We start from the raw sequence: 15499 nt of genomic DNA on the forward strand, positions 1-15499 counted from the left end.
ACATTAATAAGAAATTGAACCATGATAATAGCACATTACTTACTTTATAAAAGTTGAACACAAGATCCAGCTCGCAGACGTTGTGGAAATATTCATTCAAAACTTCCACAAAGTTATGGATTGCTTCAAGATAGCAAAGGTTGTTATCATTAACATCCACACAGATGCAAAAATAAAGACCAGCATATCTCCTATAGACTATTTTGAAATTGCGGAACTGCAAAACAAACAAATGTTTAATTTAATCTTGCTGCCAGAATAAGGAAAGTTTATTGATCATAGAAAGCAACAATTACCTCAACAAAATTAGTGTGCTTCGCATCCCTCACAGTCACAACGGCATGCACCTCCTCTATAAGCTTCTGCTTTTCATCATCATCAAAGTTCATGTACCACTTTGCCAAACGGGTCTTTCCTGCTCTATTTTGTATGAGAATGAAGCGAATCTGCAGCAAGAAAAAAGATTAGAGATGTCTTAATGAAGAGAAAGAATCCAATAAGTTCAAGAGGAACAGAACATCAATTTTTCTTTAAAATCTAAGGAAAAAATCGCGGCATATACAATACGACCAATAAGACCAAACATTTAAGTTATGACAATGAATAAAATACACGAAGTGATAACATGTGATTAAAAAATTGAAAAAGGGTTGCAACGGATTATTTGAAGTTTGACAGACGGACCTAACCAAAAACAACGTCACATCATTGGAACAGACAACGATAGAATTGACGGTGAATATCTCCCGCAAATATACAAGGAAACATGAATAGCTATTGGATCCATTTCTAAAGTTTCAATTAACACATACCATTTTGTGGTGCAAAGATTAGGTGAAAATATCGTGAAAACGAATGAATCAAAGGGGTGAACGCCTTCTTTTAGCTGTCACAGCCTTTGAAAATCTACAGTTTTATTTATTTGTTCTACACTTTCACCAACTTAAGAACGTAAACGATTGATGCATAACTGAGCCTTTTGAGACTGCTTTTCGAATTTCCCTCTGATCAAGTAAAAGGAATTTGAAATATATTGAAGACTTTTAATAAAATGAGACTTGGGACCGCTTGTGTGATATATATTTTTTTTATTGCAGATTTTGACCTCTCGACAACCCTGTACCGGAGTCGAAGTCGAAACCGAGTCGAGTTGCGGAACAGGCAAGTTTGTTTTGTTTGGAGGCTCCACTTCCCCGTATTTCGTCAATTATTCGTATCTTATTCCGTATTTATCTTTTGACAGGAATTGAAAACCGACTCTTTGGAGTGCCCTTTCTTTTATTAGATTCAATTCACTCATCTTTTTTTAAAGCCGGAGGCATAATGGATGAGCCACCACCCCCCGGTGGAGAGGTTAGTCGTTTAAACTTGCTGTTTTTGTCTTATATGTATCGAAATACTTTGTTACCTTTGTTACGAAGTTATGTATGTCTCATCACATTTTATTATATGCTTCAACCATTACTCTTGTGTGTATTAGAAGTAGTTCTGACTAGCTATCAAGTGTTCCTTTTAACCTCTTCTTATGCCAACATCTTGGTATCTTTGAAGGCCTATTCAGATAATTTTTCTTGATGTTCTTTCTTGAACAACATTTCTCACTTTTGGGAGATTTTATTTATTTTTTCTAGTGATATTGTTTCTCTTCTGATTTCTAACAAGATTCTACTTTATTTTTTACAGATTCCAGGCCTGATGATGGTTGATCATGTAAGTATACATATCGTTGCATGTATAGTGCTGTTTGGCTCCAATGTGGTCCCATTGCTGGTCCCATTTGCTTTGCTGAAAGTTTTTATCCCCTATTAAATCTCTTGCTCTTATTATTGGACTTTGCCCTTGATTGTGAAATAACAAGAAGCCTTTTTTTGTTTTGTCAGATGATGCCCCCCGGAACTGGACCGTATGGCATGGCAGACATGGGGCCTCCAGGTAAATAGCCCGTTTAAATATAGAATGTACGATTTCTTGTCAGTAGTTTTTATGTGTGCCGTTTTGAATGCAGGAATGATGACAGCACCACCACCACCTTCATTGGGAATGACTATGCCACCTGGTGATGAGGCATATGAGGTATTTATTCTTTAAAAATGTAACTTAGTCAGTATAACATAATTACATTAGTTAAATGAACTACTTTTGCTTCTTTTCTTTCAGTCCCTTCTTCCACCTGGTGTAGAAGATGATGACACTCCCATGGCTCCTCCTCCACCATCATTTATACGTGAAGGCAGCCCTGAGGATGACTTGAGACTTCCTCAAGCACTAGAGCAAGCACTGGCCTATAAAAACCAACGGGCCCAAGCCCTAGGAGTTGATGAAGACGATTTTAATCAAATTGGTGGGTTTCACAACATATCTGGGTTGAAATAGGGTGAAATAATTGTATTGTAAACCTGGCCTCTTTATATTTTAGATAAAGAGTATGACATCCCGGAAGCTCCTCCAGCCCCTGTTATCTCACAAGATGACGACTATGATGAGGAAGAGGATAATGATGATTCAAATAAAATTTCTAAGGAAGGAAAACTTACCAAAGTGAGCACTTGTAGCATGTTTGGCTGGTACTTTTTAAATTTTTTAACATTTACTTTTATGTTTTTTTTGCAATTTTTGTTATTTTTAGGAGGAAATGAGAATCAACAAAAATAAAAGAAAGAAGAAGAAGAAAAAGCAGAATAAACAAACTCAAAGAATTCAAAAGCAAGAACAAGAGCTAAAAGAGAGTGAGCGGGAGAAGACAGATGAAGAGACTGGAGAGAAAGATGTAGATGTTGAAATAGAGTAAGTTACAATGCTGTTTTTTTTATCTGTGTGCATATTTATTCAAGTCTTGCTGTAATTGTGCTCATTGATTCCTTCAGGTACATTCAAGAAGTTCTAGGGTTAAATGATCTTGATCCAATGTACCGTCATTTTGCCAAAGTTTTTGAAACTTTCCGTATTACTGAACCTGATAATCAAGTAAAGCTAGAAGAGATAAAAGAAGAACCTGTTGTAGAGTTTAAGAAAGCACCCAAACCAATTGATGAATATGATGATGAGGAAGATGAAGAGGTAAGAGATCAGGTATTTTTTGTGATAGTATTAAATTCCTCATACTTAGTAATGTTGTATACTTTCTGTTTAGAAAAAACAGGATGAAAAGAAAAAACTATCAAAGAGGAAACTGAAAAAACTGACACGGTTGAGTGTAGCTGAATTGAAACAACTTGTATCCAGACCAGATGTCGTAGAAATGCATGATGTCACAGCCAGAGATCCCAAGCTGCTTGTGCAGTTGAAAGCCCACAGAAACACTGTCCCTGTTCCTAGACATTGGTGCTTTAAACGAAAGGTATAAATCTGTTATTATTAACTAGAGGGTAATACCTATTGTTGTGTTGAGTGTCATTAATTTGGTGTCAATGTTATTCTTTCAGTACTTACAAGGGAAACGTGGTATTGAAAAACCTCCTTTTGATCTGCCTGAATTTATTAAGAAAACAGGCATTATGGAAATGCGAGCAGCACTACAAGAAAAAGAAGACCAGAGAACACTTAAAGCCAAGATGAGAGAAAGATCTAGGCCCAAATTAGGCAAAATTGACATTGATTATCAAAAGTTACATGATGCATTTTTCAAGTAAGCCCCAACCCTCATTCAATATGTTGTAAATCTGTAATGTCAAATTTTAGTATAATAACCTAACCAACCCTAATTTAATTTTCAGATGGCAAACTAAGCCCCGAATGACAATTCACGGGGATTTGTATTATGAAGGGAAAGAATTTGAAACAAGACTTAAAGAGAAGAAACCAGGAGATTTGAGTGATGATCTAAGAACAGCTCTGGGAATGCCTGTTGGTTCCAGTGCACATAAGGCAAGTTGTTATTAAGAACTATCTTTTCACGCTACAAATTTTAACTGAACTGCTGTAAATTTTAGGTCCTGTTTGGTTTTTGGCTTATTGTTTGTTTATTGCTGTGATTCACTAGTTACTTACTCTTTATTTTTCCTCGCAGGTTCCTCCCCCATGGTTGATTGCTATGCAGCGGTATGGCCCTCCTCCATCATACCCTAACTTAAAGATTCCTGGCCTCAATGCACCTATTCCAGATAATTGCTCATTTGGTTACCATGCTGGTGGCTGGGGTAAACCTCCAGTTGATGAATCAGGAAAGGCATTGTATGGTGATGTTTTTGGTCAGCAGAACCGAGATTATCAGGTACTATAATGTCTTCCTCTACCTAGCTCAAGTAGTTAGTAGAACATAATGTGTTTGTTTAGATTCAGTAACCAAATTTGTTTCTAAAAATATGTTTGATGTCTTTCACAGAATGACGCACTTGAAGAGGAAGTAGATCGTGCTATTTGGGGAGAATTGGAATCAGAATCTGAGGAAGAGGAATCAGAAGAAGAAGAAAGTGAAGCAGAAGAAGAGGGAGAGGATCAGACAGGTCTTGTTACACCTGCTGAAGGTCTAGTTACACCAAGTGGTATGGCTTCTATACCTACTGGTCTGGAAACACCTGAGATCATTGAACTGAGAAAGAGGAAAATAGAAAGTGAGATGGATGGGTAAGTTTATTCAATACTAACACTTTTAAGGCTATTTATTTGAAGTATAGATCAGCACTGTACCAAAATTTCATTATTTGCAGAGGAGACACGCCTGCTCAACTTTATCAGGTGCTACCAGAGAAACGGGTGGATCGGGTGTCTGGTGCAATGATGGCTTCAACTCATATATATGATATGGCGGGAACAAGTGCACCCAGGGAGGGTGTTCCAATTGTCCAGCCTCGAGGACGTGTCCAGCTTCCAGGAATGTCAGATCAAGCGGTTGAACTTGCTTTAGATCCTTCAGAACTGGATCTAGTGGACACTGAGGCAATGAAAGCTCGATATGAACAACAAATCAGAGAACTGAGTCATTTACAGAAAGAAGATCATTCGGATATGTTGGCTGACCATTTAGCAAGACAAAAGGTACGTAGTTCTGGACTAGTCAATTTGATTTTACATTTATGTAATTCAGACAAGTAATGTACACTTTAATCTTTACAGAACAAGAGGAAGAGGCAGCAGACACAGTCCGATAAACAGACTAAGAAATATAAGGAATTCAAATTCTAAGAAAGAAAATTTAAATATATTGGTATGTACATGTATCACAACCTCAAAGCCCTCATGGCTCTCAAAAATCATTCCCCCTTACTGTGAATTTGTTTTTTTCACAATTTGATGAATTGTGTATTGTCAATTGTTTTCCCCCTTAATTACATTGAGCTGTTGCTAATACACTCTCAAACCATGTAAATTTTACTTAACTTTTTATTTAAAAAAAATATAAAATAAAGCTCTAAACCATATATCACCAGTCAAAATCAGTCCCAAGGCTATCTAGAGGGAGCACTTCCTGCATCTTGACGTACATGAAAAATAAAAAAAGAAAAAAAATCAAAAAATACAACAAAAATTGGACAATTTTAAGGTTTTAAATCCCCTATTTTTACCTGATTTCCTCCAAAATACATTCAGCTTCTCTCCATCCTGTTTCAATTGCTCCATGCACAGTAGAAAAGAAGTGTTCATGGGTTGCTTCTCCTGCAAAATGCACCACCTGAGGAGAAAATGAAATATTTGAGATGTGAAATTTATTTTCATTTCATATATGTACTGTAATATGTAAGTTGAGTGCAAGATTATTAACTTACCTTTCTGTTTTTTCTGTTTTTGAGTGGTTCAGCCAGTTGCTTAGCATTCACATTCATTTTTTCTGTGTTCATACTTCGAAAACTGTAAGATCCTCTGAAGTGAGGATTACTGTACCACTTTGATCTTTGGAATGTCATAAAAACATACAAAAAGATTAATTGCAATTTTATACTGATTTTTTGCTCCCATCAAAAATACTGCACACACCTAGCAATTGCCTGAATTTTTGGAATATTGTAGCATTGACCAAGAAATTGAGAAAGTAACTCTTGACAGCTCTCAACTACCTCTTGATCTGAACAAGACTCCATCATCCTAGCACCAGGTCCAACAATCCAGCCACACAGTACTCCTGGTTGATGAAGGTCTTTGTAAAATCCAAACACTTTTTGCATCCACAGTTTTTTCTAGAAAATTAAATGCATGTGGATAACAACATTGCTAACATTTTGACCTCCGGAAAGCATGCTAGGAAGTTAACTTACCTCATTGTTTTTATATTTCTCTTGAAATATTTTTTTATCCTCTTCAGACCACAATAAACTAAAACCATGAATATTCTCAGGCCACCAGGTTTCAGGAAATTTCAAAAATATTTTATCTACTGCACCAATTGAGAGTCCCTGTACAAATAGCATTACAAAAGTTGAAGTTGCAGTACCGCTTACAAGTAGTTTGATGTGATATTTTATATTTTACAAACATTAATGGCATCCAGTTTTGGCCTGGGAAGAGAAGGAGAAAACAGTTGTGGAGCTTGCTCTTTCAGAACACCTAAGGAAATAGTCACAATGACATGATCTGTATCATATTGTGAACCATCTTGACAGTAAACTGAGACAGGAGCTCCATTTACTTGATCCCATAAGATTCTAGTTACAACTTTCTCAGTCAAGATTTTAGAACTAATAGGAATAGATAACGAAGGGTTTGGATACTTGTTCTGTAAAACTTGAAAAATTAGTACATTTCAAATGTTAAAGTTCATAAACGTTCAAATCCTATTATATAATCTTACCATCAACAAGTCCAACACTTTGCTGTAACCACCCTGTTTCCACACCAAAACTGGGTCTCCCTCACATTCAACATACTGAGTGTGCCCAGACCCTGATGTTTCAAACCATGAGTCAGAGCCATCAATTGAATTTTCAAACTGATGAAACCATTCCAAAAATTCATGTGTCAGGGCACTTGTTAAATTTTTTGGAGATGTTTCTTTCTTCACGCGCTTATGAAATCTGAATTATGACAAGGAAATTTTAGTTTTTCGAAACAACTAAGTAGCATCAAATAATAATAATAATAATTATGAACCACAGTAATTACTTACTCAGATGTGACATAATCCCCCAGGGAAAGGCGGTAGTTTTGAAGCTCCTTCCCAGCCTCATCTGTTATATCTAAACACATACCGAAAAGCCATGAACCAACATTTGAATCAACCATTTGACCAGAGGATTTAAAAAAGGTCATATTGTTGTACAATTCCATAGATGACTCTAACAAATCCAGCGGATGAGCCATGTCATACACTACATTTCCTTTCTCTCCATGACAAAATTGCGCCCCCAGATCAACAACACCATCCCCTAAAATAAAGTAAGAAGAAATTATTTTCAAAATACTTAATGCACATGGTTGAAACAAAATGCATGTAAGGTACTGACCAAAAGGAACAGTGTGAATTCTTCCACCAATCCTATTTTCTGCTTCAAGCAACACAATTTTGTCGACACCTTTTGTTAAGAGACGAGTTGCTGCTGCAATGCCAGATGGCCCAGCACCAACGATGACCACTTGTAAAGGCGCCATTCTAGAGACCTTCAAGTAAACACAAAATTACACACATATTATACGGCCATCACATACAAACTAGTTCAACCAAACAAACAAAATTCTTACAGAATGAAATGCTAAGCTGCACAAGAAACAAAAATGCTTGAAATGACGAGCTAGAAAGTGTAATGTCAAAGCTTGTCAAAGTCAAAATGCTGCAAAAGTGCTTGTAAAGATCCTTCAGATAAGATGATAGGAAATCTTTACGACTACTTTTCAAGACTAATTGACTTTCAGTTGATATGGCTCATTTTAACGAGTTAAGAAACAATTACATATGATCATTGTCAAATAAAACAAGGTATGTAACGGTTTTGGATTTGCTTTACCGGCCATATGAGATAAGAGATGCCTTTCTGCTACTTTTCTTCTGCTAATGTTGTCATGTTGTCATCCTGCTTGCCTACTGTTGTCTGCAGTATTATTCGCACTCCAGCAGACGAACTGCTGCTAGTGCTAAGACGAAAACTACCGACCGCGTGGTAATGGATGCTTCTGTTTGACCAGAAAGTAGCGTATATTTTGGGGAAAATGTCTGACGGACAATTCAGCGATGCTGAAAGTGATGCTGAGTAAGTAAAGATGTTATTTTCCTTTCCTATTGGCCAAGCGACAGTGGCTGTTGTATGTTTATTTCAACATTGCCATGCTATGTGTAGGTTATTTTGTTTGTTTATGTCCCTGATTTTTCTAAACCAGTGTGTGGGAAAAGATAATTTTTTGATTTCTGATAATGGTATACTTCGTTCCTAGACTCTATAGTGGTGCTTTGGTATCTAAACTCACATATTTGGTTTGACAGGACATCTGCATCACCTGGTGCATCAAAGACCACTAGGCGTATGAAAACTCTGACACTATTTGATTGTATGGACAATTTGAAGCAGTCAGGCAATAGTGACATAAATTTTCACTTTCAGTCTAGTACAGAGGGACAAGATGAGTTAAACGATGGTGAGGATGAATTTTCAGATGATGATGATGACGACGACAATGATGACCTGTACGAATGGGGAACTGGCCAAAGTAAGATTCGTTTCTTCTTTCTTAAAGAAAAACAACAATTGTTTTAAAAGAAATCTTTTATCAGATTTTTAAGTTTATTGTATGTATATTTACACCTGTTACTGTGCTTTATTTTATTTTTATAGAAGATAAAGGCGTATTAACTAATGGAAAACACACACATCTTAATCAACAAACACAGTCCAATCGCGTCACTGACTTCCAACCTCAAGAAAAGCTTTTCAAACGCTTCTTGAATAAGATAAATGTTGAAAAGTATGAAGGCCCAAGTCTCCCTAATCATGCTACAAACAAATTAATTCAAAATGCTAAGAAAGCAGATGCTGATAGGTATGCTTAAAACCATATTTAATTTATACTTTGGAAGGTAAGAGTCTGATGACTATAATTCTGTTGCAGGATAAGAACTAAGGATAAACAGGATAGGGCAACCGCGGAACAAGTAATGGATCCAAGAACTCGAATGATCTTGTTTAAGCTACTGAATAGAGGAGTTGTTACAGAAATAAATGGCTGTATATCTACAGGGAAGGAGGCTAATGTATATCATGCAACTGGCAAAGATGGAAAGAACCTTGCTATTAAAATATATAAGACTTCAATACTTGTGTTTAAAGACCGTGATAAATATGTGAGTGGAGAATTTAGGTAAGGTATCTGCTGATTATTTACCCTGAATTATTGTCAATGTAAAGGATAAATGCAGTGATCATAAGATTTTATATTCTTATCAGATTTCGTCATGGCTATTGCCGTAGTAATCCAAGAAAAATGGTGAGAACTTGGGCAGAGAAAGAAATGAGGAACTTAGTGCGTATGCACACAGCCAATCTCACTGTTCCAGAGCCAATCCTATTACGAGGTCATGTATTAGTTATGGATTTTATTGGACATGAAGGGTGGGCTGCTCCCAAATTAAAAGTATGCATTGAGTTTAGATGATATTTGTGAGTGTGTGTTTTTCTTCTTTACTGAAACCAATAACAAAATTCCTCTTTTAGGATGCAGAGTTGTCTAACTCAAGAGCCTGTAAACTTTACAGAGATTGTGTTGTAATGATGTGGGCAATGTTCAACAAGTGCCACCTTGTTCATGCAGATCTTAGTGAATTTAATTTGTTGTAAGTAGATGACTCTTACTTTACAGTCATCCTCATTTTATCCAATAATTTATTCTTTTTTAACTAAAGTACCAAAATATTTTATTCTATTTATCTACTCTGTAGGTATCATGAAGGTATGGTTTATGTGATTGATGTATCCCAGTCAGTAGAACATGATCATCCTAGGGCTTTGGATTTTCTCAGAAAAGACTGCACCAATATTACAGGTTGGTTAAATGTGGGTTTTTCTTTACCCAATTTTTACTGCATGAACACGTGTAACTCATGTGCAGTCTCAATTCCTCTTAATTCTCACACATTATTTGTTTTGCTACTATCCAGAATTTTTTAAAAAACAAGGAGTTGCGACTATGTTAGTCAAAGAGCTATTTGACTTCATTACCGACCCTACTGTTACTGAGAATAATATGGAACAATATCTTGATCGAGTATCTGCTCAAGCTGCTGAAAGGGGTGATGATTTGTCTGCAGAACAGCAAGTTCAGGAAGAAGTTTTTAAAAATGTGTACATTCCCCGTAATCTTGAAGAAGTAAGTTCAGAGCTTGTGAATTTTGCAGTACACAAGATTGAAGTCCTTCAATTTGCCTAATACATGCATTTTTTACATTTTTAGGTTGTTCATATTGAACGTGATATTCGCCAGGCTAAAGAGGGTAAAGGTGAAGATCTTGTTTATAAAACTATTGTAGGTCTTAAAGAGGATCTTAGCACAGCAAAGGAACCATCAATCCTTGCTGAAGCCCAGGACAAAGAATGTGGTTCCAGCGATGGAACTGGAAGTGATGATGATGAAAGTTGTTCAGATGATGATGCACCTGACTCTGGTACCAAATTTAAAAGCTCTCCAAGACCAAAAGACGAATCTCCAGAGAGTAGGAAGGTAATTTTTTGAAGTTTTACTTTTTCATTTTGTATTATTTTCTTGACCATAAATTGTAGTTTTGTGCCTTTTTTTCTCTTTGTTTTACCAGGCTAGAAAAAAAGCCATTAAGGAGCAGCAGGCAGAAAATAGGAAAACAAAATTAAAGAAGCATGTGAAGAAAAGGAAAGAAAAAGCATCAAAGAAAAAATAGTTTTTTCCCTGTGTAGGATGTTTTTTAAAGAATAAAAAATGTCATGTTTGAAAATTTTCAAGCAATGCACAGTTGGTCCCAAATGTTACAGACCTGGTGAAATGTGTATCTATCTACATTTATAATAACAATGTATAATATATTTATAATAAAACTGCCTACATAATCTATCCATTTTCAAACTTTCCCTCTTTCTCAATTTTGAGTGTGGGTGCAAGCCAACGAGCATCAGGTTAAGAGACTGAAGTGGGAATATACTCGTCTCCCAGCATACGCTTCCGACTCCAACGGTCACAAGTGAAACGATAAAAATGCAGCGAAAGCCTTGCAACCAGAGGAGAACGGATCGCCGGCGTCGCTCTGACCGCCGGGGAAGAAGCCAAATATAGAGCGAAGGCGCGGGGAGGAGGATGGCAGGCACTGTGGCAAGGGGAAGGGTAAGACGGGACAGGAGCATTGTAAATCCGCCCGGCCAACCGCAGCGGCGGACTGGCGGGCTCGTCTGATCAGGCCATCCCGCAGGGACGGCTCCTAGCAGCGGTCCCCCGCGGGCAAGCTGACTCCCGCTCCCGGGCCGACCGGGCGCCGTACCACGGCCAGGGCCTCCACGGCGTCGCCCTCCGCTCGGCGGTAATACCGCGCAGGACCACCAGACGGAGACGCGGCGCGAGCAGCGTGTTCGCCGACGGGACGGACTCGTCGAGCTGCCGCTGCCCCCGCCACTGCCCAGGCCGCCCAGCCCAGCCCCTGCCTGCAGCTCGCTGGCACCGGGACAAGTCTCTGGCCTGGGCTAGGCTGCGGCCGAAGAATCGCCCTCCCCCCGGCAAGCCTCCCTCTTGGCGGGAGGGACCGAGAGGGCGGCTAAGACGCCGTTTCGGACGCCCCAGGCAAGGCCCCTGGGCCGGGCTGGTGCGGCGGCAGCTGAGCGCAGCTGAGCAGCTCGCTAGTCGTGGCTGAGCTTGGCGCCGCAGTGCCGGACCGGACCGCCGTCGCCCTGGGACCACCGCGGCACCTCCGCGACGCGCGCCTGCCGACGCTCATGCAGCTGCTGCTGGCACATCGGCCCCGCCCCGCCGCGCCCCGCCGCGCCCTGCCCCGCAGTGCCAGCACGCGCGAGGCCCAGCCCCTGGCGCCGCCCCTGGCTCAGTCGGGCACCTGAGAGTCCGCGCCCAGCATGAAGAGTGACCCCTGACCGGGCCAGGCCAGCCCCGGCCCGGCCGGCACGCCAAGGCTCCGCGCCGCCGCGTCGTTCAGCTCTGCGTCTCGGAATGACGAGGCTGGCTTCCCCGCGTGTTCTGACAGAGGCGTGTCCGCGAGACCGTGTAGCTCGTGCTTAGTGCCGGTCTTCGCGGAGCCCGGAGGGGACCGGGCCGGCGGCAACGCCGCACCTCAACACGGTAAGCGCAACGCCCGCGAACGAGCCGCGCACTCCCAACTCAACTGTCACTTTGCACGATCCATCTGCAGCACACAAAGCGGGCTGGGCTGGGCTATACTGGAAGCTGACCGGAGATACTCTGGATTTGGGATCGTCCAGAAGTGCGCCCGTTTTCCCAGTTCAATTCACCTACTGGCGGGAGCTCGGCGCCTGCACTATTCAGGGTAGGCCATCCCGCAGTACACCCATGCACTGCAAGCAAGATGTTGCCTACCTGACAGGCGCTATGAATGCTGGCATGAGCTGAACCCTCACCACGAACGGCGGGATAACTTTCTGGACGATCCTGGTTTTCGAATTTCGGTTCCAATCTTGGGTGCGGTCCGCAAAACTTTGGTATTTTGTCTGCGAAAAGGTAAACAAAACACTTACATTTTGAAGATTGCATCCCAGCTCGGGACCAAGGAGGTCTAAAAGTCCCGGACGGAGCTCTCTGATCAGCTTCCGGGTCTTTCTTTGCCTCTGAAGCTGCACATCAGTACAGCGCGTGGCTTTATGTCGCGGACACGGACGCTGCGGTGGACCGCAGGGTGCGGGGGGTGGCAGACGTTGACGGGACGCGCCGCCCTCTCCCCATTCCACCCAACGAGAGTGCACCGACCTGGGCACATGTGTGTTCCTGCCTGACGGTAACTAATGTGGACGTCGATACGCTGTGGGGCAGGCGGGAACATGGGGCGGCAGCGGGAGGGGGACGCCCGCCACGCGGTACGGGGCGTGGGGCGCGGCGAGACACGGTCCATGACTCCGCGGGACACACATGTCGCCCCCCAGCCAGCAGCTCCACACCCCGCCGCCCCACTCCTCTCGGGCGGGGCGCAGCACCTACCCTTCTCGTCATGTTCCAATTGCTTTTCTTTTTCACCTCCACTCTTCGCGCAAAAACCCCTGCCCTGCCAAGCGAGACCCGGCGGCTCGCCACCCAGCAGCGCGGCCGCGGCGACTTGGCGCGAAAGCGAGAAACTGCGAACCCGTGTCATTATGCCATCATCATCCCCTTTGCCCCCCCCCCTCTCCCCACCTGGGAGTTCCCTCCCATCGCGACGCCGCACACCGCGCCACCAGCGGGCGAAGCAACATGTAGGCCCACCGGCAGGGGTTGGTCTCAATGGAGCCGATACGGGCGCGAGAGAGACGCGGGAGGCTTACGTCAGCGCGGGCGGGCGGTGGTGGTGCACCGATGCCAATGAGCGGCTCATTTAGAGCTTTACAGTGACTGGTGAGCACCCCGGGTGATGCAGGCCCACGAGACCGCGCAGGAGGACCCTGACCACTCGGCTGCTCGCGGATCGCATTCGTCCAGGAGCGCGGCGCGCGGGGTGGCGTGGCGTGGCGCGGCGAGGTGCGGCGATGCGAAGAGCAAAGGCATTCAGGTGTGGAAGGGCGGGAGGGACGCCGGGGGGCGATGAAGGAAGAAGGGTAGCCGTACGCTGGCTGCCGGCCAAGTAGGCGGGTTTAGGTCCTGGCAGACACAATGTCTCCCCCCGCCCTCCCTCTCTCCATCCTCCCTCCACCCCCAGGAGCTTTACCCCAAACCTTTTCCCCCGCGCTTTGGCGCCGAGAGGTCCCGCCCGACGCACGCAGACGGTGCGTGTAACGCCGGTCGTCCACGCGGCGAGGATGAGGCAGCCGCGGAGTTGCCGTGCCGCACGGTACAATAAGTTTCTTGTATCTCAAGAGCCAGTCTTGGATCTTATGGATGGAGAACGCTAATGGTTTCCAAACCGTATCTTGAAATACAAGAAATTGTTTTTACCGTGCGTCGCCGCCGCCGCAAGTAGTCACCCCCATACAAACTGTCCAACTGACGATGACGCTTTCTTTTCCGACAGGTGCGGGAGATGGGGAGTTCCAGCAAAAAGGCGATCGGTGGCAGCATCCACCGCATTAGGGAGTTCGAGCTGGAAAAGGTAAGCATCGCACGAACGCCCGGGTAGTATTTGGGTGCCAAGTGTGGAAAGCAATATGGGAGGCGCTACACTTTTTTTGGCCGGCAAAGTCGGCAATATCGCGTATCCATTTCAAATGAACTTGTGTAGTGTTCCGTCTGGCATGGGGAGGCCATCGTAACACCCAACCCATTCACTTCAAGGCTATTGGGGCTTTGGCGAGCCGGGGCTAGGGCTGTGCTGAGCCATATCCCGACTTTGATGTTGCAGTACGGTATCGACAAAGTGTGTTTAACGTGGAATTGATTCATCGGTGTCGGCAGCCTATCGACCCCTTGCTATCAAGATGATATCGTATCGATATCGAGAAATCCTATAAACATCGCACAGCCCTAGGCGGGCCGTTGCTGCTCGCTTCGCGCTTTGCCGCTCTCATAGATACACATCAGATACTAAAATTATTCGGCTGATGCAGCAGCCGAGAGCGGCCTATGGCGTGGTGGGCGGCGTTCGGCTTTTGTTCTTGCGCCGCGCGAGGAGCGAAGGGAGGGAAATCTGGCGAGGCAGAAAGACACGCCGAATAAACAGGAGGCCTGTCGACGCGGGCAGCTGAGCGCTGCGTGGAGTGGAGAGGCGGGCGGGCGGGCGAGGGCGACCGCCGCAAGCGGATAGGGCAGGGCGCCCTGTGGGTAGGCAACCCAGCCACCGCTCGCACACCCGTGCTTCCACGTTGCCTACCTCACAGGCGCTCGGGTGTGCTGGAACCCAATTGTTGTATTTTATGCAAGGAAATCTTTCGTGCCGATTCTGAATTTAGTGTGTTTCGAACACGCTGGTTGCGTTCTGGAGCACGGTACTTGAACCCATGGAAGGTGAGATCTAGCGCCTGTCCTCTAACTAAGCAAGCAACAGCATCCCTCTGGCCAGAAGTCCTCTCCTCTGAAAATCTTAAGGAGAGCGAAAAGAGATGGGCATATCTTTCGTAACACCCTTATCATTCCGGAGAATCTCCTCGCGATCGAGGAAATTGTCCACACTTAAGTATCGCTTTTATTCGTAAGCCGTCTACTGCTCGGTCGCATGGTCAAAGAAAAGCGCGACTCGACCTACTTCGCAAATAATGCAGAACATTTTTTCTTTGTCTTACTAGCATTTATTTTGATGTTTTCGCGTCGGGCTGAAGACGTGCGCGACGCGAGACCCTAATGAGCCATCTCCCACCCCTTTTCTCCCCCCTTCTGGCTTTATTGCGGACACGGACGCTGCGGTGAACTGCGGGGTGCGGGGGGTGGCATACGTTGACGGGACGCGGCGCCCTCTCCCCATTCCACCCAACGAGAGTGCACCGACCTGGGCACATGTGTGTTCCTGCCTGACGGTAACTAATGTGGACGTCGATACGCTGTG

At 43.6% G+C, this 15499-nt stretch overlaps 5 protein-coding genes across 7 annotated transcripts in view; 3 read left to right on the forward strand and 2 right to left on the reverse strand.

The window, feature by feature from the left end:
- Positions 1-959, reverse strand: part of LOC113210556 (AP-2 complex subunit sigma) — a gene marked incomplete in the record, with an annotated part of 13193 nt that extends 12234 nt beyond the window's left edge. Inside the window, 3 exon segments of the mRNA XM_052274142.1 lie at positions 44-217; positions 297-446; positions 813-959. Coding sequence (XP_052130102.1) covers positions 44-217; positions 297-446; positions 813-815 — 327 coding nt within the window.
- A 172-nt stretch (positions 960-1131) lies between these two features.
- LOC113203024 (splicing factor 3B subunit 2) lies at positions 1132-5861 on the forward strand. The gene is made up of 16 exons (XM_052274147.1): positions 1132-1161; positions 1244-1353; positions 1684-1710; positions 1881-1932; positions 2006-2073; positions 2158-2341; positions 2417-2538; positions 2627-2784; positions 2865-3057; positions 3131-3337; positions 3423-3625; positions 3714-3864; positions 4007-4210; positions 4322-4563; positions 4647-4974; positions 5053-5861. Exons 2-16 carry the CDS (start codon positions 1324-1326, stop codon positions 5119-5121), a joined length of 2238 nt encoding a protein of 745 aa, XP_052130107.1. The 5' UTR covers positions 1132-1161; positions 1244-1323; the 3' UTR covers positions 5122-5861.
- Positions 5110-7962, reverse strand: LOC113205180 (spermine oxidase). 2 transcript variants are annotated; one of them, XM_026421085.2, is made up of 10 exons: positions 7872-7962; positions 7374-7527; positions 7037-7295; positions 6722-6944; positions 6407-6646; positions 6189-6326; positions 5911-6110; positions 5703-5826; positions 5502-5608; positions 5110-5410 (listed from the first exon to the last, which is right to left on the reverse strand). In XM_026421085.2, exons 2-10 carry the CDS (start codon positions 7516-7518, stop codon positions 5389-5391), a joined length of 1458 nt encoding a protein of 485 aa, XP_026276870.1. In that variant the 5' UTR covers positions 7519-7527; positions 7872-7962; the 3' UTR covers positions 5110-5388. The 2 variants fall into 2 exon arrangements, with proteins under 2 accessions (XP_026276870.1, XP_052130108.1); XM_052274148.1 differs by having other exon boundaries at positions 7609-7909.
- Positions 7963-7972: 10 nt separating this feature from the next.
- LOC113203814 (serine/threonine-protein kinase RIO1) lies at positions 7973-10935 on the forward strand. Of its 2 annotated transcripts, XM_026419884.2 has the most exons (11): positions 7973-8114; positions 8345-8382; positions 8463-8568; positions 8694-8898; positions 8968-9216; positions 9303-9489; positions 9570-9688; positions 9794-9897; positions 10013-10221; positions 10306-10572; positions 10664-10935. In XM_026419884.2, exons 1-11 carry the CDS (start codon positions 8096-8098, stop codon positions 10763-10765), a joined length of 1605 nt encoding a protein of 534 aa, XP_026275669.1. In that variant the 5' UTR covers positions 7973-8095; the 3' UTR covers positions 10766-10935. The 2 variants fall into 2 exon arrangements, with proteins under 2 accessions (XP_026275669.1, XP_026274884.1); XM_026419099.2 differs by having other exon boundaries at positions 7994-8114; positions 8345-8568.
- A 726-nt stretch (positions 10936-11661) lies between these two features.
- Positions 11662-15499, forward strand: part of LOC113218310 (serine/threonine-protein kinase SBK1) — a 7341-nt gene continuing 3503 nt past the window's right edge. Inside the window, exons 1-2 of the mRNA XM_026438645.2 lie at positions 11662-12162; positions 14036-14113. Of these exons, the coding sequence (XP_026294430.2) occupies positions 14045-14113 (69 nt within the window). The 5' untranslated portion in view covers positions 11662-12162; positions 14036-14044. The remainder of the gene's footprint in view (positions 12163-14035; positions 14114-15499) is intronic.

This window comes from Frankliniella occidentalis, unplaced genomic scaffold (genome assembly GCF_000697945.3).
Source record: "Frankliniella occidentalis isolate FOCC.00 unplaced genomic scaffold, Focc_3.1 Scaffold341, whole genome shotgun sequence".
Taxonomy (NCBI): Eukaryota; Metazoa; Arthropoda; class Insecta; order Thysanoptera; family Thripidae; genus Frankliniella; species Frankliniella occidentalis.